Source organism: Megascapheus bottae, chromosome 10 (genome assembly GCF_031878675.1).
Source record: "Megascapheus bottae isolate mThoBot1 chromosome 10, mThoBot2.hap1, whole genome shotgun sequence".
In the NCBI taxonomy this organism is placed as follows: domain Eukaryota; kingdom Metazoa; phylum Chordata; class Mammalia; order Rodentia; family Geomyidae; genus Megascapheus; species Megascapheus bottae.
In genome coordinates, this window is record NC_143518.1 from 34842879 (window position 1) to 34868266 (window position 25388).

The 25388-nt window shown below is 42.3% G+C and overlaps 1 protein-coding gene across 1 annotated transcript; it reads left to right on the forward strand.

Annotated features, from left to right (window-relative positions):
* The first annotated feature begins 1583 nt into the window (after positions 1–1583).
* Cd244 (CD244 molecule) lies at positions 1584–22999 on the forward strand. Its single transcript, XM_090341610.1, has 10 exons — positions 1584–1644; positions 6253–6334; positions 10618–11042; positions 11131–11406; positions 13029–13130; positions 13547–13614; positions 15871–15936; positions 17707–17772; positions 19489–19533; positions 21078–22999. Exons 1-10 carry the CDS (start codon positions 1584–1586, stop codon positions 21156–21158), a joined length of 1272 nt encoding a protein of 423 aa, XP_090197736.1. The 3' UTR covers positions 21159–22999.
* The last annotated feature ends 2389 nt before the right edge of the window (positions 23000–25388 follow it).

Genomic DNA, 25388 nt, shown 5'->3' on the forward strand with positions numbered 1-25388 from the left:
GCCTAGAATGCATGAAGCCCTGGGTTCAATTTCTCAGTACTACAGACACAGAAAAAGCTGGAAGTGGCACAGTGGCTAAAGTGGTAGAGAGCTAGCCTTGAGAAAAGCCCAAGGACAGTGCCTAGCCCCTGAGTCAAAGCCCTAGGACTGGCAAAATAATCACTGTTAAAAATAACAATTATTATGTGGTAGAGCTTATGGAGGACATCAAGACAGAGATACAGGAGGTACCACAATTCCCAGTTCAGTTTCTAGGTCATCTACAGGTGTGGGAGAGAGAATGGTTGGGCTTCATCCTTCATTTGCCATGTGAAGAATTTACTCTTGTTTTCAGTATTTTGAGCACTACTTCTCAAAGTCAAGACTATTGTCAGAGCTGGGCACAGTGACTCATGCCTGAGATCTGAAGATCAAAGTTCAAAGCCAGCCAAGGCACAAAAGGACCTGAGACTCTTATCTCCAGTGAACCTCTAGAAAATGGGAAATGGAGCTTGGCTCCAGGGTAGGGTTGTAGCCTTGAGCTGAAGAGCTCAGGGACATTGCCCAGGCCCAGAGTTCAAGCCCCATGACCGCCCCCCCCACCCCTGCTACACACAAAATGACCACAAATGGAATAAAGAACTGTTTCAGAGAAGGTGGAGCTGCAAGGAAGGAACACAAACTCGAATGAAGAATTAAATGGAGGGAATTTGGAAGTACAGATAGAGAAGTAGGAGCAAAAGCAGATTCTTTTGAAAATGATATACTTTCATGCATTTTGAATTTAGGTATTTTGCCAGTGGCTCACACCTATAATCCCAGTTACTCAGGAGACGAGGAGCAAGGTTCAAAGCCAGTCTGGGCAGGAAGTCTATGAGACTCACATCCACTAAACTACACCCCTCCCCCCCAAAAAAGCCAGTGGTAGAGCTGTGGCTCAAGTAAGCCTTGAGTGTGAAAAAGCTCAGGTCCTGACTTCAAGCCCCAGGATAGCATACATACTTACACTTTTTTTTTTTTTTGGCATCAACTTTCACAGAATCCCCAGGCTTGTTAGATTTTTCTACTACTGCCACATCTTAAATTTCTTCCTAAGTCACCCCACCCATTCATCTCCTTCAACTTGGGCACCCATTCAAACTGAATTTTGCTTTCAGCTTGCTCTAAACTGTTTCCCTTTCACTTCCACAATGTACCTTTGGCTTGGAAGGCTAGGATGGTACATGTAGTTCTCTTGTGCGTCTCTTCATTATTACCGGTAGGATGAAGATCATTAGAATATTTCTTGGCCGTCTACCTTTTTGAATAAAGCAGCTGGCCTGGAGTACAGAAAAGGCTAAGATTTTGAAGCTGGCTTGTGAGTCACTGTAGCACCTGCCTACTTGAGGAACTGTGAAAACCAGGTCCAGGGACTGAGGCTTTCTCAGTGGCCTTGTCAGCTCACAACAGAAGTGATCAGTATTGAGCTGAGGAAATTGTGGCTGGACAGGCAGCAAGTCAGTTCTGCTCCTTATTGTCTTCCTGCTCACTGGTGGCTGCCAAGTCCCTGCACAGCTGAGCATCTAAGGCAAAGAGGACCCCATTTGATCCCCAGTCCTGAGAGGATGTTGGGGCAAGCCGTCACCCTCACACTCTTCCTGTTCCTCAAGGGGCAGCAGGGCCAAGGTAAGGAGTTCTGGCCTGATATGGGGTGGGGTCTGGCACAGACAAGAGTTGCTCTCCTTTGGGAGCTCAGAGCCTCTACACTGGTCACTTAGGGAACAAGAGGAGAGGTGACAGGGAGATTACTGTGGTCACTGCAGGCTGTTGTCAAGTTGTGGCTTTTTCTCTTTGTGAAATGAGATGCCATGGGAAGAATTGGGTGAACTTGCAGCATGAGCTGTGTGTTACATCCACGGTTTCCTCTCCCTTGGATGCTGCTTCCTGCTGGCCGTGGGTTTTCTCCTTCACCTTTCCATGGGTTAGCTCAAATGTTACCTTCTCAATGATGCTCTCCACATCAGAAAGTGTCAGCTCTCCGTCCTGCAGCCCCTTGTCTTTGGCTCCACTTAATTTTTCTCTGTAATTCTCATCTCCATTTTACCTGCTACGCTACTTCCTTATTTTATTTTTCATCTCTCAGCCTTCAACCCACTAGAATTTAAATTCTTTGAGAATTTTTTTGTTGTTGTTGAGAAGTGTGTGTGTGTGTGTGTGTGTGTGTGTGTGCATGTGTGTGTGTTGTTTCTGTTCACTGCTCCCTCAGCAGTATCTGGTACAAACAGATCTTCAATAAACATTTATTGCCACAATAATACCTCTGCTCTTTTCTCATTTCCTTTTTGAATCAGTTCTGAGAGTGTCTGTGCTTGGAAGTAGGGTTAATGGTAACTAAGTGTATGGCCCTTTCATGGTCAAAGCTACACTGTCACTGTAATGAACATGAACACACGACCTTGATGAGCTCACAGTGTCACACCAAATGCAGGCATTCAAGGGTGTTCATTGAGTGAAAAAGGAAATTATTTTTAGGCACCATAGAGCAGACTGAAGTAATTTTGAGGGCAGGAAATGTACAGACCGGTGCAGGAACCTTCAAATTGAGGCTCATAGGAGTAGGCCTGGGTTGTAAAGTTCACTTTGATCCACAAATTTAGGTTTGGTTGTCCATTCTGAGGAAACTCCAAAAGGCCAGCTGGAAGTCTTGAATCACAGATGCTGTGGGGTCTGGGTGAGATATTCAGGGAAAACAATGGGGACAGGAGAAGGGACAGTATATCAGCAATTAGCTTTACAGGAGTGGGCTCTAATTGCAATTGCTCTGATGGGTCCAGGTTGGCTCCAGAATGCTGGAGTAATCTGTTTTCATCTCTTCCTTATTGTATTTCCTCTCAAAGTATGAATGGCTTACAGCGGGACACATGAGAGAGTATGGATTCAGAGAACCCTGCTTGCAGTGCTACCCTGATGGGAATCCAGCTCTGTAGAAATCACTTCAGGCCAGCCCAGGCTATTGTTTTTACAGGCCAGGCACTGTGTTACTGACATGGGAACAGAAAAGTGCACAAAGTTATAAATGTATAACTGAGTGAGTTATTGTTGGAAATACTACATATTCTTTTCCATGGTTTACTCTGCCCTTTCTCCACAACTATGACCACAATTTAAAAAATTTTGTTGTTATTATAAAGGTGATATACAGAGGGGATACAGTTACATAAGTCAGGCAAAGTGTACCTCTCTTTTGGACAATGTCAATCCCTTCCCTAGCTCTCTCAGTTTTTCCGTCCCCACCCACAAGTTGTGTATGCATTTGTTTCCCCTTTGCCCCTCCATTTCTCTCCCTCCCCTTACACTCCCAAAGACATATAAAGAAGCGGGACAAAAATAAAATAAAATAAAAACAATCACAAACAAAAACATTTGTTTACATTTCCTGCTTCATCTCTGTAAATATCGTTTTGTATGATCAGATGTGCATAGACATTGTGCCTTTCTGTTCTTTCCTAAGAATATCCTCTTTTGGTCTCACTGTGTGTGAATGCCTAGAGGCTCTTATAATTTATTATGTCCTGGTGTATTTTTAATCTAGATTCTGAATATGAGAGAAAACCATTTGTCTCTCTGAGCTTGGCTTACCTCACTTAACATAATTCATTCTAGGTCTGACCATGGGTTTTGACTTCAACAGCATAGGTTAGTCTTGTCTGGGAAGAAATAGGATCATATGGTATATACTTCTATGTCCAGCTTCTTGTGTTCAATATCTTGTGAGCTTTACCTATGCTACTACTTGTAATTGACATTGTAAATATCAATTGTAAATTATTTCATTGTATGTCTATTCCATAGTTGATTCATTCTATTATTGATGAGCAGGTAGGGCCTCTCTCTCTCTCTCTCTCTCTTTCTCTCTCTCTCTCTCTCCCATAATAAAGCTGTTATAAGCTTTTTGTGAAGGTGGGTGTGATGGGACCATTGCCAGGGCAGAATGTGTGATATGCCTCTCACAAGTGTGGTCCTTTTGCTCTGAAGCAGTTGAAGCAAGAACTAGGTTTTTCAGAAATACTGGCTTTTGTGCTAATGGCCTGCAATTGGGCAATGGAAGTGTTGCAATGTGGAGCCTGTAAGGTAAGAGGCCACAGCCCAGGGGACCATAGCCTTGTGGCTTATCTGTTATCTTGCACAACACTGCTATCCTAGTCATTTGGGGGGCATTAAATGAAAGACATTCTTGCAGTAATTAAACAGATTCATTAAGTCCTTTCTGTATTCCAAGAAATCTAAAGTTTTGTGGGGAGTCAGAGAAGAAACAGGTTGATTCTATAAAAATCTTTCAGACAGGGAGGGCTGGGTGCTTGGCTCAGTGGCACAGACTCTGCCTGGCGAATGCAAAGCCCTGAGTTCGAATCCCAGTACCACCAATAAAAAATCTTCCAGAGATAGGAAAAATAGATATTTACAGTAACAACAATAAGGAAACAATAAGGAAAGGAAGATATTTACAGTAACAACAATAAGTAAAGAAAGAAAACACTAATTGTCACGTCAGGCCAGATGTATTTATAGTAAAAAGGGAACTGAAAGGTGGAGATTTCTTCTCCCTCATCTTGATAATGGTTCTCTAGGAAGTGGAAATAAACTGAACATTCTAAGTTAAGGAAACAGCCTAAACAAGGTCAAGACTAGGAGCCATGAAAGGCAAATGCAATCATTATTTGGGGGAAAATAATAATTGGAACTGAGTCAGATTTGTGTGTGTGTGTGTGTGTGTGTGTGTGTGTGTGTGTGTGTGTGTGTGTGCGTGCGCGCGCGCACTAAAGCTTTAACTCAAGCCTTGAATTCTGACTTGGCTTGACCCAAGCACTCTACTATTTGAACCAAAGTTCCATTTCTGGCTTCATGCTAGTTACTTGGAGGTAAGTCTCTTGGCTTTATCTGTTCAGACTGGTTTTGAACAGCTCTTTGCCTCTTGAGCAGCTTCGATTACTGGTGTGGGCCACTAGTGCCTGTCTTCAGGTTGACTTTGATAAAAGGAAGGCAGTTTCTTAGCCTGAGGAGAAGAATTGATGTGGTCCGTATGAAGCAAAGTGGAGGGAAAAAGGGAAGTAGGCTGAGGGTGTAAGCTTGCCTTGACTACGGCTGGCCCTGCTTTTGTTGGTATTTTTAATCATCAGGGATCACTTCTGTTGCTTTCCCCTTAAATCTAATAGCATAAACCCAAACTGAAATACCTAACAGAGCCCTGACCCCAGTTTTACAGCAAAGGGCCTTGCACAGTTTCATGATAAGGGGAAATCTGAAGTTAAAGAGTAAATATATCCCCAAGCAAATTGGGAGTTTGGTTTAGTGGGAGTGCTTGCCTTGCATGCATGAAGCCCCAGGGCCCCTTCTTTGGGGACTCAGGCCTCTCACCTTACTCTAACCAGCATGTCCAGGAAGCTAAGCTGAAAGTGGCCTCTGCCCAGCTCTGGAGGCTGCCCTGCTGCCATTTGCTGGACGGCTGCTTCCGGATGGTCTTCTGACGAACTCTGTGTTGGCTGCCCACTTCTTCCTGTGGCTGCAGCTGAGTTTATCACCTGTGCTCTGTTCTTCCTCTGAACAATGACTATTTCTTAACCACTAGAAAAGCCCCCTAAAACTGCTAAGTAGTTATAACAGCAGTGGTTGTGGTCTTGGGCCCTTTCCTGAGCACCAAATCTGCAGAGGTTCTCTCGTCTGAATGACCACATTCACATGGGTCCTCTTTGTCTCTCTCTTTTAGCACATGAGAACTTGTGTTGAAGTTACCTCTGCATATGGGCTTCCCTTCATTTTTCTCCCCTCCCCTCCCCTCTCCTCCCGTCTCCTTCCCTCCCTTCTCAGCTTCTTCCTTCCCTTCCCCCAACCCTCCCCTCCCTTCCTTACTTCTCTTTTCTTTCCCCCCAGCATCTTGCATTTCCTCTGTGGAAGCTTTGTAAAGTGCCTATCCAAGTCTTTTGCTATTTTGGAGGGGAGGGGGAAGAGGGGAGAATGGTTGCATCTATTGATTTTAGAAACTATTCTGGGTCTGAGTTTCATCAAACATATGTTTGACTTATGAGTCTTGAATCACACATATTTTAGTACAGAGTTGGTGATGTTTGTTATAAACAGCCACTGCATTGAGGTACTTGCTTCTACTTCTACTTTCTTCAGGGCTTTTAGACTAAAGTGAGTTGAAAATTTTCACAGAATTTTAATATATCTATGGAGATGATCATGCTATTTTTGTCCTTTGTGTTTATGTATTATGTTATGGCTATTGGTTTGCAGATGTTGAATCATCTCTGCATCTCTTGGATGAAGCTAACTTTATGCTGTACAATCTGTTTAACATGTCACGTTCAGTTTGCAAGTATTTTATTTAGAAATTTTATATCCATGTTCATCAATTAGTCTATGATTTCCATTTCTTGTATGTGTGTCCTTATCTGGTTTTGGTATAAGTGTAATGGTGACTTCAGAGCCTTCTTTCCCTCCTTGCTTGTTGGTGTAGTTTAAGGAAGTTTGTCTCCTTTAAAGATCTGATGGAATTCAGCAATGAATCTGTCTAGTCTTGGACTTTTCTTTGTTGGGAGTATATTGCTATCTCAATCTCATTGTTTGTTATAGGTATAAGTTGCTTACATCCATTTGGTTCAATTTTTGTAGGTCAGATGAATATAGATATTTATCCATTTTAAATAGTTTTTCCAATTTATTGGCATATATAGTTAAATATTCATCAATTGAACGTTTGCTGAGATGACTCCTTTAGCATCCTTCAATTTGTTAACTTAGGTCTTCTTTCTTGACTGAGACTTGACTTGTGTTTTCACGGAGCAAACTTTTCATTTCATTGATTCTTTGTATTGTCCTTTAACCTTCATTTTGTTAATGCCTGCCCTGACATTTTCTTAATGTATGACGTGATCTATATTATTTCTGTCCATTGATTTTCAGTTTTGCTTGTCTTTGTTTTTCCAAAAGCTTGCGTTGTATCACTAGGTTATATAGTTGAGATCTTTTTCATTGCGTGTGTGTGTGTGTGTGTGTGTGTGTGTGTGTGTGTTTTCTTCCTCAAAGCTGTACTTTCAGCTTTTTGCTGGTTAATTGGAAATAAGAGTCCCCATAGAACTTCCTCCCTAGGCTGGCTTTAAATTGCAATAACTAAATTTCAGCCTTCTGAGTAGCTAGGATGATAGGCATGAATCACTAATGCCTGGTTTTGTGCTGGTATTCTTTCTTTCTTCTCTTTCTTTTCTTTCTTTTTTTTTTTTTGTCAGTCGGGGGGGGGGGGGGAGCGTTGAATTCTTGGCCTAGGCACTATCCCTGAGCTCTATAGCTCAAAGCTACTGCCCTACCCCTGGGCCTGGGTGTTGTCCATGAACACTTCAGCTCAAGGCTACTTCCCTACCCCTGGAGCCACAGCACCACTTCCCATTTTCTAGTGATTAATTAGAGTCTCACGGACTTTAGTGTCCAGGCTGGTTTTGAACCTCAATCCTCAGATCTCAGCCTGCTGAGAAGTTAGGAATACAGGCATGAGTCACTGCGCCTGGCTTGTGCTGGTATTCATGTTTAAATTCAGGGCCTTGTACTACATCTTGGCTTGCTTGTTCATAGCTGGTGCTCTACCACTTACATTATGCCTCTAGCCTGGCTTTTTCCTAGTTAGTTGAGGATGATGTGTCATAAACTTTTCTTTCTAGGCTGGCTTTGAACCACAATTCTCTGATTTCAGCCTCCTGAGTAGCTGGGATTGCAACAGGAACCACTAGTGTTAGTGTCAGGGGCTTGAATTCCTTGGCCTTTTCTTAAGGCTAATGCTCTACCACTTGAGCCACAGCACCACTTCTGGCTTTTTCTGTGTATGTGGTACCAAGGAATTGAACCCAGAGCTTCATGCATGCTAGGTAAGCACTCTACCACTACTAGGCCACACTCTGGACTCTGATTTTTTTTTTTTTCAGTGTAGGTGCTCATATCTGTAAACTTTCCTCTTAGTGTGCCCCACAAATTCTGATATGTTGTGTTGTCATTATCATTTAATTCTAGGAATTTAAAAATTTTCCTCATTTCTTCAGTGACCCTGTGATCATTCAAAAATGTATTGTTGTTTCCATGTATTGTATATTTTATAAAGTGAAGGAAGCAATTTCAATTTTTTTTATTTGTTAAGACTTGCTTTGTGTCCTAAATTACGATGAACTTTTGAGAAAGTTTCATGGATATCTGAGAAGAATGTGTATTTTATGTGAGATGGAATAGTCCATAGGGGCCCATTCAATACATTTGATCTGTAGTGGCATTTCATTTTAAAGATTTCTGTGGATATTTTTGTCTTTCATTTTTGCCTAGTTGCTGATGAAAATGAGCATTTAGAACAACTACTATCATGGCATTTGGGTTTATTTATGGTTTTATGTCCAGGAGTATTTGTTTTATGAGATTAGGAGTGCTGGTATTCAGTGCATATGTGTTTACAATTGTATCATCTTGATTCAACAAATGTTTGGATCCTGGTTTTTAGTTCAATCTGCCTATCTTTTGATTGAAAAAATTAAGATCCTTAACATTTAGAATTACTATTGAAAGCTATGTAATAATTTCTCATGTCATTTTTTGTAATGTTTAACTCTTACCTATTCCTCATTTACTGAAATATTCATATATTTGGATTTATTTACCTGCATTTACATGGTTGTATTTATCTTCTTCTCTCTTTGTAGGGTAGCTATCATTAGTAGTCTGCATTAGTGGTCATGCATGCATTTAGTTCTTATATATCAAAGAAGGATAACCTTCCTGGAACAATCATCTAGGTTGGCAGTTATTTTCTTTCAGAGCTTAAAGGAGTGCATCATTCCAACTTGCATTTAGAGTTTCTGTCAAGAAATAGTATTGTTCTGATGATGTTTGTCTTTATCTATAACTTTAGTGCTTCCTTCTTGTAACTCTCAATAATTTTTTTCCATGCTTTGTATACTTAAAAGTTTTAATTACCACATTACATGGTTATGTTATTTTACGGTCTTACATGTTTGATTTTCTGAAAACTTCTTGTATGACCATCTCTTTCCTGATGTTTGGGACTTTTTCTGCTGTTATTTTATTGAATGTGTTTTCTATAGCTTTGATTTTCACCTGTTCTTTTTTATGCATAGAATTCACAAATTTGGTGTTTTAGAATGATGTCTCATAGGTTTTTTTTTTTTTTTTTTTTTTTTTTTTTTTTTTTTTTGCCCGTTAGGCTTGAACTCAGAGCCTGGACACTTTTTACTCAAGGTTAGTGCTCTCTGCCACTTGAGCCACAGTGTCACTTCCAGCTTCTTCTGTGCATGTGGTACCAAGAAGTCAAACTCAGGGCTTTGTGCATATGAGATGAGCACTCTACTACTAGGTTACACTCCCAGCCCTAGAATGATGTCTCGTAGTCTTTTATTTCTATTTTATGTTTTCTTAACATTGTCTGTATATTCTAATTCATCTACTTTGTCATCAAGCCCTAAAAATTTGTCTGTTCCTTGATCCAGTCTATTGATGAGGCTTTCAACTAATTTTTTAAACTTGATTTATTGAGTTTTTCACTCCTAGGATTTTAATTCCATGTCTGTCTAAGATTTCTGTCTTTACTGAGTCCATCTTTCATATCCTGCTTTGTCTTTTTAAATTCGTTTATTCATTCAGTTATTTGTGACATTCTAAAAATTCCATACCATTCTTGTAATCATGATTTAGAATTCTTTGCCTGAGATTTTACTCACTTCTCTATCAAAAAAAGCCCATTAATGAGTTGCGCCTCTGTGGTCAAGACTGCTTAATGTATTTGCTACTTGGATTTCTAATTCACTTGTTAATTGGGTTATTGGTTTGTTATTGTTTGGTTGTCTGAGCTCTTTATATATTTTAGATCTTCATCTTTGGTAAAATGAGTGGTTTGCAAAATTTGCTGTCTCATCCCAATGATAATTGCAAAAGTGTTCTACTTGATGCAATAATCTCATTTGTTACTTTATGTTCCTATTTCCTGAGTTAATGAGTTCTATTCAAATGCATTTAGATCATAAAGTATTTTCCTGCAATTGTTTCAAAGTTTCTGGTGTTTGGTCTGTTTTTAATTTCTTTTATGCAGAGTAAGAGGGGGTTAAGTTCAATTCTTTACCTGTGTCTATTAAGTTTTTCCAATATAATTTGTTTGAAGGGCCTTTCTTTTCTCCAGTGTCTGATTGTGTTTTCTTTCTTTTTACATCGTCTTTAAGAATCAGATGGCTGTAGCTGTGAGGTTTTATTTCTGGTTTTCTTTTCAGTTAGTGTATGTGTCTATTTTTTGTGCTTGTACCATGTAATTTTTGTTACTATAGCACTATTTGAGGTCAGGTATTGTGATTCCTCCAGCACTGCTTAGTTTTGCTCAGGATAGCTATAGCTATTCATGGTCTCTTATGCTTCCACATTAATTTTGGGACAGATTTTCTATTTCTGTGAAAATATTTATTTTTTTATTGGGATTTTTGTGAGGATTACATTGAACGATTCTAGATATTGTGCGTGGTCTCTGGATTCTTTCAGACTGGACAGAGGTGGAAAGTAGGAGAGGCAGATAAAAATACTTTAAACTTTGCTTGTGGGCTCTTTGTCTTCTTCTTCTCCTCTCAGCTTCACGGAAGCCACATTTAACTGTGCCTACTGGTCAGGCCTCAGACACATCCTGTGGTTCTTAAAAGCAGCAATAAGAGAGTCTGGATTCTCTTTCCTAGAATGCCCAGGTTCTACTGACCACCGTGTGGTTGGCCTTTCTGGACAGCATCTCACATTTGGACCTTCCAAACCACAGACAACGATATACTCAATTAAATGGAAGATCCAACGGCCCGGGAAATACTCTGTGATCCTGACTTGGGAGAAAACTTCTCCTCTGAAATATCAGCAGAATGATTTTGAGAATATGTATGATTTTGACAATGAAAACTTAACTCTTCACATTAAAAGTGCTAAACCACAGGACAGTGGTCTGTACAAACTGGAGGTCACCAGAGAGTCTGGGATTGTTTGTGCTATGTCCTTCAATGTGTCAGTATTGGGTGAGTATCCAAGGCTCCACCCCCACCCTCTGCTTCCTGGGTGATTTGTACTTTCCATTTCCTTTCTGATCATAATCTCTACTTCCAGATCATGTCCAGAAGCCCCAAGTGTGGGGGCAATGGAAGGCCCTTGATGAAGGCATATGTCAAGTGACTCTGTCCTGCCTGGTCTCCAGGGATGAGGATGTGAGTTATACTTGGTACCGAGGGAGTGAGGTGATTGCCACACAGAGGAACCATACCTACATAGAGGAGCAGATGGACGTCAGTGGCCCACACATGTATACCTGCAATGTCAGCAACCTTGTCAGCTGGGACAGCCATACCCTCGACCTCACTCAGAGCTGTCTGGGAGACCCCTGGAGTAAGTGGAGCACTTTAGGTTATAACAGGATTTGGGCATGCTGGACCATGCAACCAGGCTCGTGCAAGAGATGCTTGATTGTGAGATCCTTTAGCTTCTTCTCTCAATGTCTGTAGCCCTTCTTCAGCAGGGATCTGGCCTATAGGTACATTAAAGAAGCCTATAATAGCTTCTGGTCATTTTCTTCTTGCTGTGAGAGACTTATGAATATCTGCTTCCTCCTGAATGATAATGTACCTCAAACCAAATAGTTTCCAAGGAGGTAATGATACTGTACAACAATACTCTTGGCCAGTGAACACCTCAGGAAAGTCACATGGTACTTAGAAGAGTTTTGGGCTTATTGCTCATTCAGAGAGTAGCCTGAGTTAAATTTTCATCTATTTTTTTTTACCTCCTTAGACTTAAACTGAGGGCTTGGGCACTGTCCTTGAGCTTTCTCAAAGCTAGCATGCTACCACTTGAGCCACAGCTCTATTTCCAGCTCGTTCTGTGTATGTGGTACCAAGGGCTTCATTGACCCAGGGCTTCATGCATGCCAGGCAAGTGCTATACCAGTAGGCCATACTCCCAGCCCTTGTGTCTCTTTTTATTAGATAAATAAGGACTTAATGTGCCATCAGACTTGGCATTAAAGCAAATAAAAACCACAGAGTTTCGAATAAAAGATGTGGTGACAAGGACAAGGGCTTTGGCCCATGCCAATCGTGGCTTCATCATTCTTCAGTTCTGTGATTCCAGGATGACTCAATGGCCTTGGGGAATTTTCATGTATAAAATAGGAAAAGGAATAGTAAGTAGCCCGCAGGACTGCTGTGAAGATTAGGTGAGATCAATGTTAAGAGCTAGTCAGTTGGTACCTAGAAAAACACTAAGTTTCTTCCTTTACTCTCCTGTCAGTAGGATTATGTGTCAGGCTGCATGTGTAACCCAAATGTTAGATGCAGAAGTTCATCTGCTCTTCAGCAGTGGAGCCAGAATAATCAGGAAGGTAAAATGGAAGGCTGTCCTGGTACATAATACGTATGCAATGAAAGTCTGTTGAGTTAAAAACCACAGATGAAACATTTGCTGCACACGATGCTTTATATACATCACAGTACACAATTAACCCCCATAAGTAGACAACATTTCCTTTTTATAGGTGAGAAAAGTGAGGCCCAGAGCATGAAATAAACAGAAAAAAAGCTCCTAGCATTTATAATGTGGTCTAGACCTGTCAAATATTAGTATCTGACATCACTCGGGGAAGTCATTCAAATGGGCAGAAAGACAACTTTGATGGTGAATTCATAACTTATAAAGAGGCCAGCTATACCAGAAAGGAGAAAGGAGAGTTTCATTTTACTTTGTTTCACTTTTGGAGATCCAATTCAGGTTCTCTACCACTTAAGTTATGCCTCTGGTCCATTTTATTTTATTTTATTTTCAGATGGGGTCTTGATAACTTTTGCCTGGGTTAGCTTGGAACTCATGATCCACCTGCCTCCAGAATAACTCAGATTACAGTTCTGCATCATCAAGTTTGACTAGGGAATGGGTTTTGAGACAGTGCCTGTAGCTGTGAGAAGCAAGAAGAGGGGGCATGAGGACTCAGTTATTCTGCATTCTATATCCCTCAGAATCCAGAACTTTGCTCTTATTGGTGATCATCCTGATTCTAGTTGTACTGTTCGTTGGAACCCTCATTGGCTGGTGTATATGGAAGAAGAGGATGCAGTCACGTAAGTGCCATGGTCCTGGAGGCATCTGATACCCTGTGTCTGGTAGAAGGTGCCAGGATGCACAGCATCTCCTCTTCCTGGAGGAGTGTTAGGATATGTGTGCATGGTTCAGGGATGTCAGCAGTGGCTGTAAGGTCCTTTCCCTAAGGTCACACCTGCTGTGGTGGCTCTGAGGTATTTACAGGTTGATGCCCAGTGCATAGACTTAAGTGCAGGTGCTGAGTTTGAGGGAAGTAGGGTGTCTGGGTGGAGCTCCACTTTGCTCTTTGTATATCCTGGAAGAGCATCAACCTATCTCCTTTCTAGAGCCATTCTCAAGGTGTTGATAGAAGTATGAACTGTCAGAAGTGGAGGCCTGGACAAGAGGCTCCCTGGAGGTTTCTGAAGCACTGTTCTTTACTTCCTTCCTACAACAGAGACCAGTTTGCCAAGCAATCTGACTGTTTATGAAGATGTCAAGGACACGCAAGTCAAGAGGAATCAAGTATGGACCTCTCAGGGGCTCTCTACTTGTCTGGAAGATGCTCTTTGGAGAATGGCCTTCAGAATAGGATGACAAAGAGAAGTGGACAATTGTCCTTTCAAAGTGATGCTCAGTCTTCTCCCATCTACTTTCCCTACTGTTTTACCATTCTAGTTATAGAGGAAAAAGGAAAAAAAGAAAAGAACGAGAAAAATGAGAAGGAGGAAGTAGTGGCATCGTAGTGTAGAATTATACCTGCTGAGAAGGTATAAATTGCATGGTGGCACCCTCATTTCTGTACAGTTTTGCCAGCTGGGCAGAGTGCCAGGACTACAACTCTCTTCTATTTATTCTAGAAGATAAGAATGTACTTCTGTGGATCCCTTAATCATTACCCAAGCTGGGAGGTGACGATCAGGCAAAGCACACATTTTGTAGCTGATCCATTGGTCTGTGATTATAGTCTTTTGGGGAGAAGAGGCCCAAGTCTGGCTGAGGTACCAGAGGGAGAAATCAGTTTGGTTGAGAGTCATTGGACTACAGAGCTCTTCTCAGGGAACCTCTCACCAGCTCACTGTAGACAATGACCAGCTCTTCTGGTCAGTCAAAACGGAAAGAAGCTGTTGAGGGACCATTGGCTCCATCACTGTGCCCCTGAGCAGGGCAGGACATGTTGACAGGCCTTAGGAAAGGCCCAGACCAATTAGGCAGGGCTGGGGTGTGGGTGAGGGGTGAAGGGTGGTGGGAGTGAGGAAGAAGTTCTCCTTTCCCACTGCCATGGAGGTACTTGTGGCGGTCTTCAGCTCCATCACATGAGGGTGACATTGTTAAGCCTCACAGAAGAGACAAGCAACTTCTATCACATGTGTTTCTCAGAGGGAATGAGGGCAGCTCCCCTCGACTCTTTCATTATCCAGGGAATACTGGGGTATGAAAACTAAAAAGGAGACTGTTTCTCCTACTTCTACTGTAAGTACAATTTGCTCAGAGTCCACACATTTACATACAGACTCAGATGCCCAAAGGCTTGCTGAAAACAGCCTCTTTTTCCAAAATGGAGATGCTTTAGATGGGGTAAAATAAGAGGACCATAAGATAAAAGCTCCATTTAGAGCAAAAGAAAACCTCTTGGGGATTTAGTTTACATTGCCCTTGATTTGGGGGTTTCACCTTGCCTGGCTTCTGTCTACCTGGCAGCTCTCCATTGTCCTCCAGTGTTGTCCTGATATCTTTTCTTTTTGCCAGTCCTGGGAGGGCCTGAGCACTGTCCTTGGGCTTTCTCAAGGCTAGAAGTCTACCACTTGAGCCACAGCACCATTTCTGGCTTTTTTCTATGTATGTGATACTGAGAAATCAAACCAGGGTTCTTCATTCATGCTAGGCAAGCACCCTACCACTAGGCCAAACTCCCTGTCCCTTGTCATGATATCTTAAATCCCAAGTTTCATCTGGATCCAGCTCCCACCTGTCTGGAGACAATTCACCTGGGTTTGGACAGAAGAGAAAGTAACTCCCATTTCATGTGAGGTGCTCATGACTCTAGTTGGCAAAGGTGGCTTTTATTTCTCTGCTTCTCAGCTTTTTCTTGCTATTGTGGATTTAGCTTCCATCTTGACTGATGAACACTTCTGGTTTCTCTGGCTCTCCACGAGAGCCACGAAACTAGCATTATGCACACAGGGATATGCAGGATGAAATACTTCAACCACTACTGCCCTAGGGGGAGAAAGCAAGAAAAGAAAGAAACCGGAAGGGCCCAGTGTCCTTGACATTGGCCTTGGCCTTTGTGCCAGGGTTTTTCACCCAGTACTTGGAGCTACTTAGAGTCTAGTTGGAGACCAAGAAGCTAGCCATAAAGGTGGGATCTCAAAGACAAGCGTTAAAAGTGCTGATTTATGTCAGTATTTAAACACTCTGAATTTCAGTGCCTCAATTAGAACCCTACCTAGAGTTCTGTTCATTATCAGCATTTCTGAGCAAATTTATTCCAGAAAGTAGCAAAGGTACAGAAATTACAGAGGTGAAGTCAGGGCCAGGAATTCCTTTAGGCATGTGGCTTGAGTCCTATCACACCTGGGTGGTTCCTTACTCCTGATACTGTTCTTCTTCCTGTCTCTTCTCATCCTGGGGTGTTTAATGATGAGGTTCTCTCCCTCCTTCCACTGTCTTTCTCCTGGGGTCTGCTTTTCTTTGGGCTGTCTTTCTACATACTCCAAACCGGTGCACACTCTGTTGTTTGCTCTTGTCACCTCATGTTTCTAATTGTTCCTTGTACAGAAGCGGAATGAGGTGCAGAAATCTCCTGGGGAAGGGATCACCATCTACTCTATGATAGAGCTCCAGGTATCACTCTGGTTTCTCTAATCCATACCATTCCTTATCCATGGCCTTTCAATTCCTCATCTCAAACCCATAGCCTTGAATGGCAGGATGTAATCTTGGTGCCCCCAAGATCTCGAAAACAGTGCCTCCACTGGTGCATTATCAATTTATCTGGGGTGGGGTGTTCTGAAGTGAAAACACAGCTGAAAGCCAGATGCAGACACTCCTCCTTCTCTCATACCGGCGGGGAAACCTGGCCTACTTTGTATGGGACCTAATTTTTGTTTTCTCCAAGGCTGATTCTAATAGTTGGAGTCTTTGTACTGTTTATACCCTTTACCCATTAAAGCTATTTTCAGAGGTGGTACTCTGTAATCCTAGCTACTAAGGAGGCTGAGATCTAAGGACTGAGGTTCGCAGCCAGCCCTGGAAGAAATGTCTATGAGACTCCTTATCTATGATTAACTAGCAAGAAAACTAGAAATGGAGATACGGATCAAGCCTTGAGTGAAAAGCCAAGTGAGAGTGAGAGGATCTGAGTTCAAGCCCCAGTACTGGTACACAAAAACAATTATTTTCAGGAAACAATTGACATACTTGTCCCTTTATCTTATTTAGATGTAATAGTAACGTTCATTTCCTTAATAAATCTCACATGACAGCTTCATAATGTAGCCCTAATACTTTATAGTTTAAACGGCATATCACAGATGAGGAAACCAAGAAACAGGTTAGCTAATACATGTAAGGCCATGTAGCTGGGTAGTGGCAAAGCTGAGCCAATGGCATCTAAATTTGCATTTCACCTCTTTCTATACTGGCTCTAATACCGTAAGCCTATGGAAATTTGTTCATCGAATACTGATAGCTAAGATGACTACTGAGAAGTGAGCCTGGGAAGATCTTCCGGGGAGAGACGATTTCCTATCAGCTTCTTATCAGTTTCTTATAACAGTGGAAGGTCAGGAGCAGCAATGTTCTAAGATTCCAGGACATGCCATGTGGACAAGAAAATGTGTACTTAATAGCTTCCAACTTTCTGGCTCCAGCCATATTGAACTCTAGAGTGAGAAACATGAGAACTCAGACTAGAGTATCCGGGGAAAATCATCTTCCTCTTCTTAAGCATATTAAAAGGAAAGATGGCTTTACCTGTTCTAGGGGACACTTATTTCAGGTCCCATGTTGCCACAGGGAAACATTACACCTTGAAGGAAAATTAAACCGTTGAAGAAAAGCATCCTAGTGACTCTGGAGTTTGAACCTGCTTTTCTTGCATATTCACTGTTTTGATTTGGAATTTTCAGTCTTTTGCAGATTCGTCTGTGACAGGGAAAATTCTGATCTTTTCCGTGTTATGGGAATGGAATAAGAATCAGGAGAAAGCCAGGCACAGTGGCTCATGCCAGTAATCCTAGCTACTCAGGAGGCTGAGATCTGAGGATTGAGTGAAACTCTTATCTCCAATTAACCACCAGAAAACTGGAAGTGGGGCTGTGGCTCCAGGGGTAGGGCAATAGCCTTGAGCTGAAGAGCTCAGGGACAGCGGCCAGGCCCAGAGTTCAAGCCCCAATGACAAAAAAAAAAAAAAAAGAATTAAGAGTGAATACATACACAAGACACATGATCAACAGGCAGGAGCTGTCATTTAGATGGACAGACCTCCTGGGTAGTGTTGGGCTCTTTTCACTAACACTTAGGCAGGGTTGAGGCACATGATAGAGGAGATAATCTCCCTAGGATTGTGTTGGATTTTTGTTTCTGAAATACTTTTATTTGTCTTCTAATTAGTCTGCGGCTTCCACATCACAAGAAACTACAAAAACATTATATTCAACAATACAACATTCTCGGAAGGTGAGTCTCATCCTCTGGAGATGCGGATGTATGTTTTGTGTGTGCACAGGTGGGTATGTTTGCAGAGTGAATGTGCAAGCCCAATGAATTGTCCTGCACTGTGTATGTCTGAGCAGCTTCTTTTAACTATTAATGGACCAATAAGGAGAAGTGCCCTTTTTTTGTTCTGGTTAAAGAAAAATAATAGACTCAGAGAAGCATGGATTATAGGTTTTGTAGGATTTCTTTTTTTTTTTTTTTTGCCAGTCCTGGGCTTGAGCTCAGGGCTTGAGCCCTGTCCTTGGACTTTCTCAAGGCTAGAGCTCTACCACTTGAGCCTCAGCACCACTTCTGGCTTTTTGCTATGTATGTGGGGTACCGAGGAATCGAACCGGGTCTTCATGCATGCTAGGCAAGCACTTTAACCACTAGGCCAAACTCCCGGCCCCTCTAGGATTTCTTGAGAGGGGCAAAAGATGGAGATAGAAAAAGAACTCTTTTGTGTTGTGATTGAGAGATCCTTAGGCAGGCTGGGCTGTGGTGAGAGAGATACTGGATGGTTTCCATTATCCAGCATTGCCTAGAGTTGGAGAAGTGGAATGCAGTAGAGAACCACGAGGTGGATTTCCAGGGACCAGGGTTCTTGTTCGTCCTCTGATGGTGAAGGCTATGGACTGGGTAGCCATCATGGTCCACTCACATCTTTCTCCACGCTCAATTCATAGTTCATGTATGTGCCACTGCAGTGAGTATCCTAGGGCCCACGCTTATCTGTGTGCATGTGAGTATGTTTGTGTGCGTGCACACGCACACGCATGCATACGTGTTCTGGTCCTGGGGCTTCAACTAAGGGTCTGGGTACTGTCCTTGAGCATTTTTGCTCAAGGCTGATACTCTGCCACGAGAGCCACAGCTCCACTTCTGTGCTTGTTTGTTTTTGTAGTTAACTGAAGATAAGAGTCTGAACGACTTTTCTTGCCTGGCTGGCTTCAAGCCACAATGCTTGGATCACAGCCTCCTGAAGAGCTAGGATTACAAGCACAAGGCTCTGGTACTCCACTCCATGCTCATCTTTTTAACAGGTTGGAAGGGGATAGGGAGAGAAGGTGTTGCCATGAGTGAGCCACAAGATGCAGTTATAAAATAGAACCTGACAGAACAGGCAGGAAGTTGGTACTACATAAAACTGTAGAAGGCCATACAGATCAGGGGCTGTGTGTTGAAGGGGTTTAGGACAGGTTTTCAGATTTTTCACTCACTTTCTTTCAACAAGTTATTTAACCAACTTAGATCTCGTTATGGGAGATACTTCCAAGACCACAGGATATTTTCAGGCACCAGATTTAAATGCTTTGGTATTCCATTATGAAAACTCCACGTATGGGATCAGGAGTGTGGCCTGGTGGTAGAGTGCTTGCCTAGCATGCACCAAGCCCTGGATTCAATTCCTTAGTACCACATCCACAGGGGAAAAAAAAAAGGCCGGAAGTGGTGCTGTCGCTCAAGTGGGAGAGACTAGCCTTGAGAAAGCCCAAGGACAGTGCCCAGGTCTCGAGTTCAAGCCCCAGGATAGGCAAAAAAGAAAACCCAAAAAACAAAAACCAGAATTCTACCTGCTACTGAAAGATTTCTTAGAGCTAATGCATGTGTGTGTGAGTGTGTGTGTGTGTGTGTGTGTGTGTGTGTGTGTGTATGTGTGTATTTTTTAACCCTTTGAATTTCTATATTGGATTTTAGAAGAGGAACCACAGCCCTTCTGTCTCTTGCACCATCTATGAAGAGGTAAGATTCTGGAACTCCAACAAGTGAGTTTAGCAAGCCATAATGGGTATAGTTATGAAAGGGTCATGCATGGAGTTGCAGAGTTGTAGGGATTGTGAGGACCCCCAGTCCAAAGGAAGACATGGAAGCTGTAGAAGAGCGCAGATCTAACCCACGTTTACATTACATGGTTAGGTTTGGCTAGTAGACAGCTTGGGTTCTAAACTAGAGCCTTTCCCAAGCTAGTTTCTAGGCTATGGACTAAAAATGGGGCCTCTCCCTTGAAAGCATACATGTGGGGGCAGCAGAGGAGGGTTGAAGAGGGGGAAGTATTTTTTCTTAAGACTGTCAGTGGTTAGGGACTATTTGGGGAGGTGGGTGAGCTTAAGTTGCTGAGGTGAACACTGCTCAAAGTGGCCCCCGAGCTTGACAGCTGAATGGATTCCCATGCATACAGCAATCTGCTCATGCCTAGCCACGAATGTGATTCATTAAGTTCTCATAGAATACTATAGGCTTGTCATTATCATACTCCTCTCCTCCCTACCACCCATGTTTTGTGTTGCTGGGGCTTGAACTCAGGACATTGCATATGCTAAATAAATGCTATACCACTGAGCTACATCTCTAGCCCGTTTATATTGAGAAACATTAAGGTATTAGCTTCAGATGGCATCTAAGATGCCATCTATATCTAATAAAAATGTCTTTGAAAGCTGGGCACTGGTGACTTATGCCTGTAGTCCTAGATACTCAGGAGGCTGAGATCCAAGGATTGTGGCTTAAAGCCAACCCAGACAGAAAAGTCCATGAGACTCTTATCTCCAATTGAAGCACAGAAAGCTAGAAGTAGCTCAGAGTGGTTGAGCACTAGCCATGAACAAAAAAGCTCAGGGACAATCAGTTCAAGCCTTGAGTTCAAGCCCCACAACTGACAAAAAATGTCTTTGGTTACAGAGGAGAGGTTGAGTGGGTTCATTCAGGGATCACTAGCTCTTCAGTGACAGTCCAACCTTAAAGCCAACTGAGTAATTCAGGGTGGCAAAGGACGCTGTATGGGCCAAGCAATGTGAGGGATCACAAAGCTGTATTGTGTAGCTGAAAGAGCACTGGAATTGGAGCATGAAGAATGAGTTAAGCTGGCATGGTAGCTCACATCTGTAATCCTACTCAGGAGGCTGAGATTGAGGATCAAGGTTCAAAGCCAGCCTGAGCACAAAAGGACCTGAGACTCTTTTCTCCCATTAACCTCTTGAAAACAGGAAGTGGGGCTTGGCTCAATGGTATGGTGGTAGCCTTGAGCTGAAGAGCTCAGGGACAGCACCCAAACCCAGGGGTAGGGTGGGAGCCTCAAGCTGAAATGCTCAGGGACAGCACCCAGGCAGAGTTCAAGCTCTGCAACCCACAAAACAAAACAAAAGAATGAGTTGAAGTTCATTTGAAGAAAAAGACTATGAGCTTCATTTTCTTAATTTATGTGATGGGGATAATAATCCACTTCTCATGGGAGCATTACAAGGACCTTCAGGCGTGAGGAGCTGAAAGATTCCCCTTTTCTTCTGCAGGTTGGAAAGCAATGCCCCAAAGTTTATTACCCTGCCCGACTGAGCCACAAGGAGCTGGAGGCCTTTGATATTTATCCCTGAGTGCTGCAGCTGATCTCACCTTCTTGGGAATCAGCACAAGAGATGATGCCATATGCATCTCTATGGAACAAATTCATCAATGGCAATAATACAGAAATGTACTCAGGGTCTACATTTTATTTAGAACAGCTCCTATGAGAGCAAGATTGTTCAATAATATCTCCCAACTTGTAGATGAGACAATAATGGATGGGGAGGATGAATTGGTCACATTCTGACTTCATTTGTCTATAAAGCTCTATGAATGTGTAGAGTAGAGATGCCCCCTTTCTGTTTCTAATCGGTTCTACTTCTGGGTCCTCCTCTTGCTCAAAATCCACCTGTAAAGCAAGAGCAAGGAAAAGAGATAATGACTCCAGGAAAGAGGAAGCTGCTTTCCCGCATGAGACTGTTTTGTCGGCTGAGAGTTGCCTGGCGGCTCTTGCTGGGAAGCCGAGCCTGGGACTCCTCTCCCCCATTTTGCACCTCTCCTTCCGGACAGTTGATCGCAAAAGGCAGCAAGGCAAGAAGGAGAGGTGATGTAGAACCAGTCCATTTTTGAATAGAAAAATCACCTGGAGTACACACTGTCTTTTAATTGAGTGATTGAGACCAAATTTTATATCCAATGTGATGTTTGATGGACAGTGATGCATGATTAGATATCTATTTTGTGTTATTTACAGGAGCAGCCTCTCTGAAACCACATTCTAGTTAGGTTCTAGAAAGCTCAGATAGTTGAGAGCTGAAGATGAGACAGACACTATACTGGGCTCCCTGTATTTCCAAGTAAACCCCTTCTGCAAAACTGTGGGGATCAAGGAAGAGATGAGGGTGAACTGGAGGGGACTTACTGAGACTCCAGCAGATGCTGATGTTCAGAAACAGGTTATTCAATTATTCAACCTTGCATTTAGCATATAAGTTAACTATAATGCTTCTTCTCTAAACTGAATTTTTTTTTTGGTTGGTCCTGGTCCTGAATTCTGGGCTTGGGCACTGTCCCTGAGCTCTTCAGCTCAAGGCTACCACCCTACCTCTGGAGCCACAGCCCCACTTCCTGTTTTCTAGTGATTAATTGGAGATAAGAATCTGCCATTCTTTAGTGCCCAGGATGGCTTTGAACTTTGATCCTCAGATCTCAGCCTTCTGAGTAGCTAGAAGCCACCTCAGCCAGCTTATACTGAATTTTTCTCTCTGTGTCAGTCGAAGCATTTGGGGGTGATCAGTTAATACACATCTGTTAAATTCTACTAGGAGGGATCTGATTTTTGGGATGAGCTACTAGTCCTTGCTCACATTATGACAACAGAGAACCAGGCACTTGGGGCCATTAGTCTCAAGGCTACCACCCTATCCTTGAGCCACATTCCTACTTCCGTTTTCTATTGGAGATAAGTCTCAGGTTCTTTTGTGCCTGGGCTGGCTTTGAACCTTGATTCCCAAATCTCAGCCTCCTGAGTAGCTATGATTAGCTAGGTGAGCCACCACACTCGGCTTTTGATAGAGTTTTGAGTAGAGAGGAATTAATACTATGAATATGCAAGAGATAAATAGAGAGATATTTAAAGCCTATAGGCTTCAAGAAGGGACTTTGTTTCTGGAATGTTAATGTGTTAAGGAGGCCAAAGATGAGAAGAAGAGGGAGAAGATTGTATGCAGGCATGACTGAGTCACCGTAGGACATTATGATATACTTCTGTCTGCAAGGGCACCAAGGTGGATGAGGTCCTGCTGCTTCCATAACTCTATGATCCCAAGAGAGAGGGAGAGTTGTGTTTCTTTTCAGATAAGATTTTCATAAGTAGGGATTTCAGAAGATGCATCAACATCCTTGTGAGGTGGTAGTGGTACCACTTATGAACCACATGACAATAGTTAATAAAGTTTTGAAAACTTGTTTCCTTAGCTCTGTGTTGGTAACAAAAAAAAAAAAAAAGAAATGGCCATGCTGGTCTAGTGCAGAAGTAGAGTCATGTAGAACAGCCTTAGTAAACACTTGCTCAGATACGCAGTTCAGTTCAATCATTGCCTGCCTTATCCTAAGGTGTAGCCACCTATGAATTTCACTACCAGCCTTGTTTATTGAATTTCCATAACTCTTTTCGCACTTTGGTCTGGCAGCTTGTGGTTTGGATCAAAACATGAAATCATGGGAACAGTCAGTTCCTGCTCTGAGTTCCAGAATGATTACAAGTGCACCTCATGTCCAACCAGTTAGTTTCTACATGAAACTTACACCAGACCCAAGGATTTAGACTCAAGCCCACCCATACCTTACACCTTACCTACTGTTGAAGTGTAATTCACGTACTTCTGATAGAAATTTCCCTTGTCTTCTGAATCTATTTTGGTTATTATTTTAGACCTGAACTAATACAAGGACAGCAAGGGGGTCAAGTAAGCATTCCTTCCTTCAGCTATGGTGCCAGAAAATAATAACCAAAATAGATTCAGAAGACAAGGGAAAATTTCTATCAAGAAGTACGTGAATTACACTTCAACAGTAGGTAAGGTGTAAGGTATGGGTGGGCTTGAGTCTTAAATCCTTGGGTTGGTGTAAGTTTCATGTAGAACTAACTGGTTGGACATGAGGTGACTTGTAATCATTCTGGAACTCAGAGCAGGAACTGATGTTCATGATTTCATGTTTTGATCCAAACACAAGTGACCAGACCAAAGTGGAAAGCAGTTATGGAAATTCAATAAACAAGGCTGGTAGTGAAATTCATAGGTGGCTACACCTTAGGATAAGGCAGGCAATGATTGAACTGAACTGCGTATCTGAGCAAGTGTTTACTAAGTGCATTCGGTCCGCCTCTCTCTTTAATTAACTTGCGTTGCAATGTTTTCTTTTTTTTTTTTAAACTAATTTGAAGGATTTCTCTTTTAATTTGATTTCTTTTATTTTTGTTTATGTGGTACTAAGGGATCTAACCCAAGGCCTCATGCATGCTAGACAAGCAACTCTATCACTAAGTTGAATTCTCAGACCTCTTGCAATGATTTCTAAGGATAGAGTTTCAACTAAGGCTAATCCTCCCAATTTCTATGAGAAGAAATGATGTCTTGAAGAAGAAAGAATAGCAGTGGGCTACACAGCAACAGAGGGCTTCTAAAAGTCTCAGGGAATGGCCTTAAGTTGGCAGGTGACATTGACCTCAGAAACCCACATTGTTCGTTCATTTTCCTTCCGAATTAAAATCTTCCACATGGAAATCGCAAAGGCTAGAAAGAAGATCAGTCAGGTCAATCTTTGAATAGGCTCTTTAGCTTTTATGTTTGTGCTGAGACTAGGCCTTTCTTTTTTTTTTAATCAGTTGTGGTGCTTGAACCCACGGCCTGGGAACTGTCCCTAAGCCTCTTTGTGCTCAAGGCTAGTGCTCTACCACTTGAGCCATAGCACTACTTCTGGTTATTTTTTTCCAGTCCTGAGCTTGAACTCAGAGCATTTTATCACTTGAGCCACAGCACCGCTTCCAGCCTTTCGTATATGTGGTACCAAGGAATTGAACCTAGGGTTTCATGGCAAGCACTCTACCACTAGGCCACATTCACAGTCAAAATCTGGTTTTTGAATGGTTAATTGGACATAAAAGTTTCATGGGGACTTTTCTTCCCTAGCTTTGAGCCTCAGTCCTTAGACCTCAGCCTTGTGAGTAGCTAGGATTACAGGCATGAGCCATTTGGCTTAGCCTGGGTTAGGCTATCATTCTTCTATTTCTGTTTCCCACATAGCTAGGATGAGAGGTATGTATCACTCCCAGTTTTTTATTGGTTGAGATGGAGGACTTGCAAACTTTTTGCTTGAGTTGCTATTGAACCATCTTTCCAATCGCCACTTCCTAAATAGCAGGATTACCTCCATGAGATGTAGTGTTTAGCTCCTACCGAACTATTTCAGTGATAACATCTGTATTAGGGTTGTCAATCTGTCAGTCTACCTGTCTGTCTGTCTGTCTGTCTGTCTGTCTGTCTGTCTGTCTGTCTATAGAGAAATATATAGACAGCGAGATAAAGACAGGGAACGAATGTGATAGATAAGGATGCAAAAACAAAACAAAACAAAACAGAAAGGGAAATCTTTATTACAGGAATTGGCTGCTGTAATTATGGGAGCCAAGAGGTTCCCATGCTCTGACTTCTGCGTCTGGAGAAGCAGAAAATCTAGTGGAATAATCCAATCTGAGTGTGAGGGGTAAGATTAAAAGCCTAAATCAGAAGTGCCAAAGTCCAAGGGTGGGAGAAGAT

Coding starts and splice junctions, on each gene's coding strand:
- Cd244 (XM_090341610.1), top strand. CDS start 1,584: ATGTTGGGGCAAGCCGTCACCCTCACACTCTTCCTGTTCCTCAAGGGG. Junction 1,645..6,252: donor CAAGGGGCAGCAGGGCCAAG/GTAAGGAGTTCT, acceptor ATTGGTTTGCAG/ATGTTGAATCATCTCTGCAT. Junction 11,043..11,130: donor CTTCAATGTGTCAGTATTGG/GTGAGTATCCAA, acceptor CTCTACTTCCAG/ATCATGTCCAGAAGCCCCAA.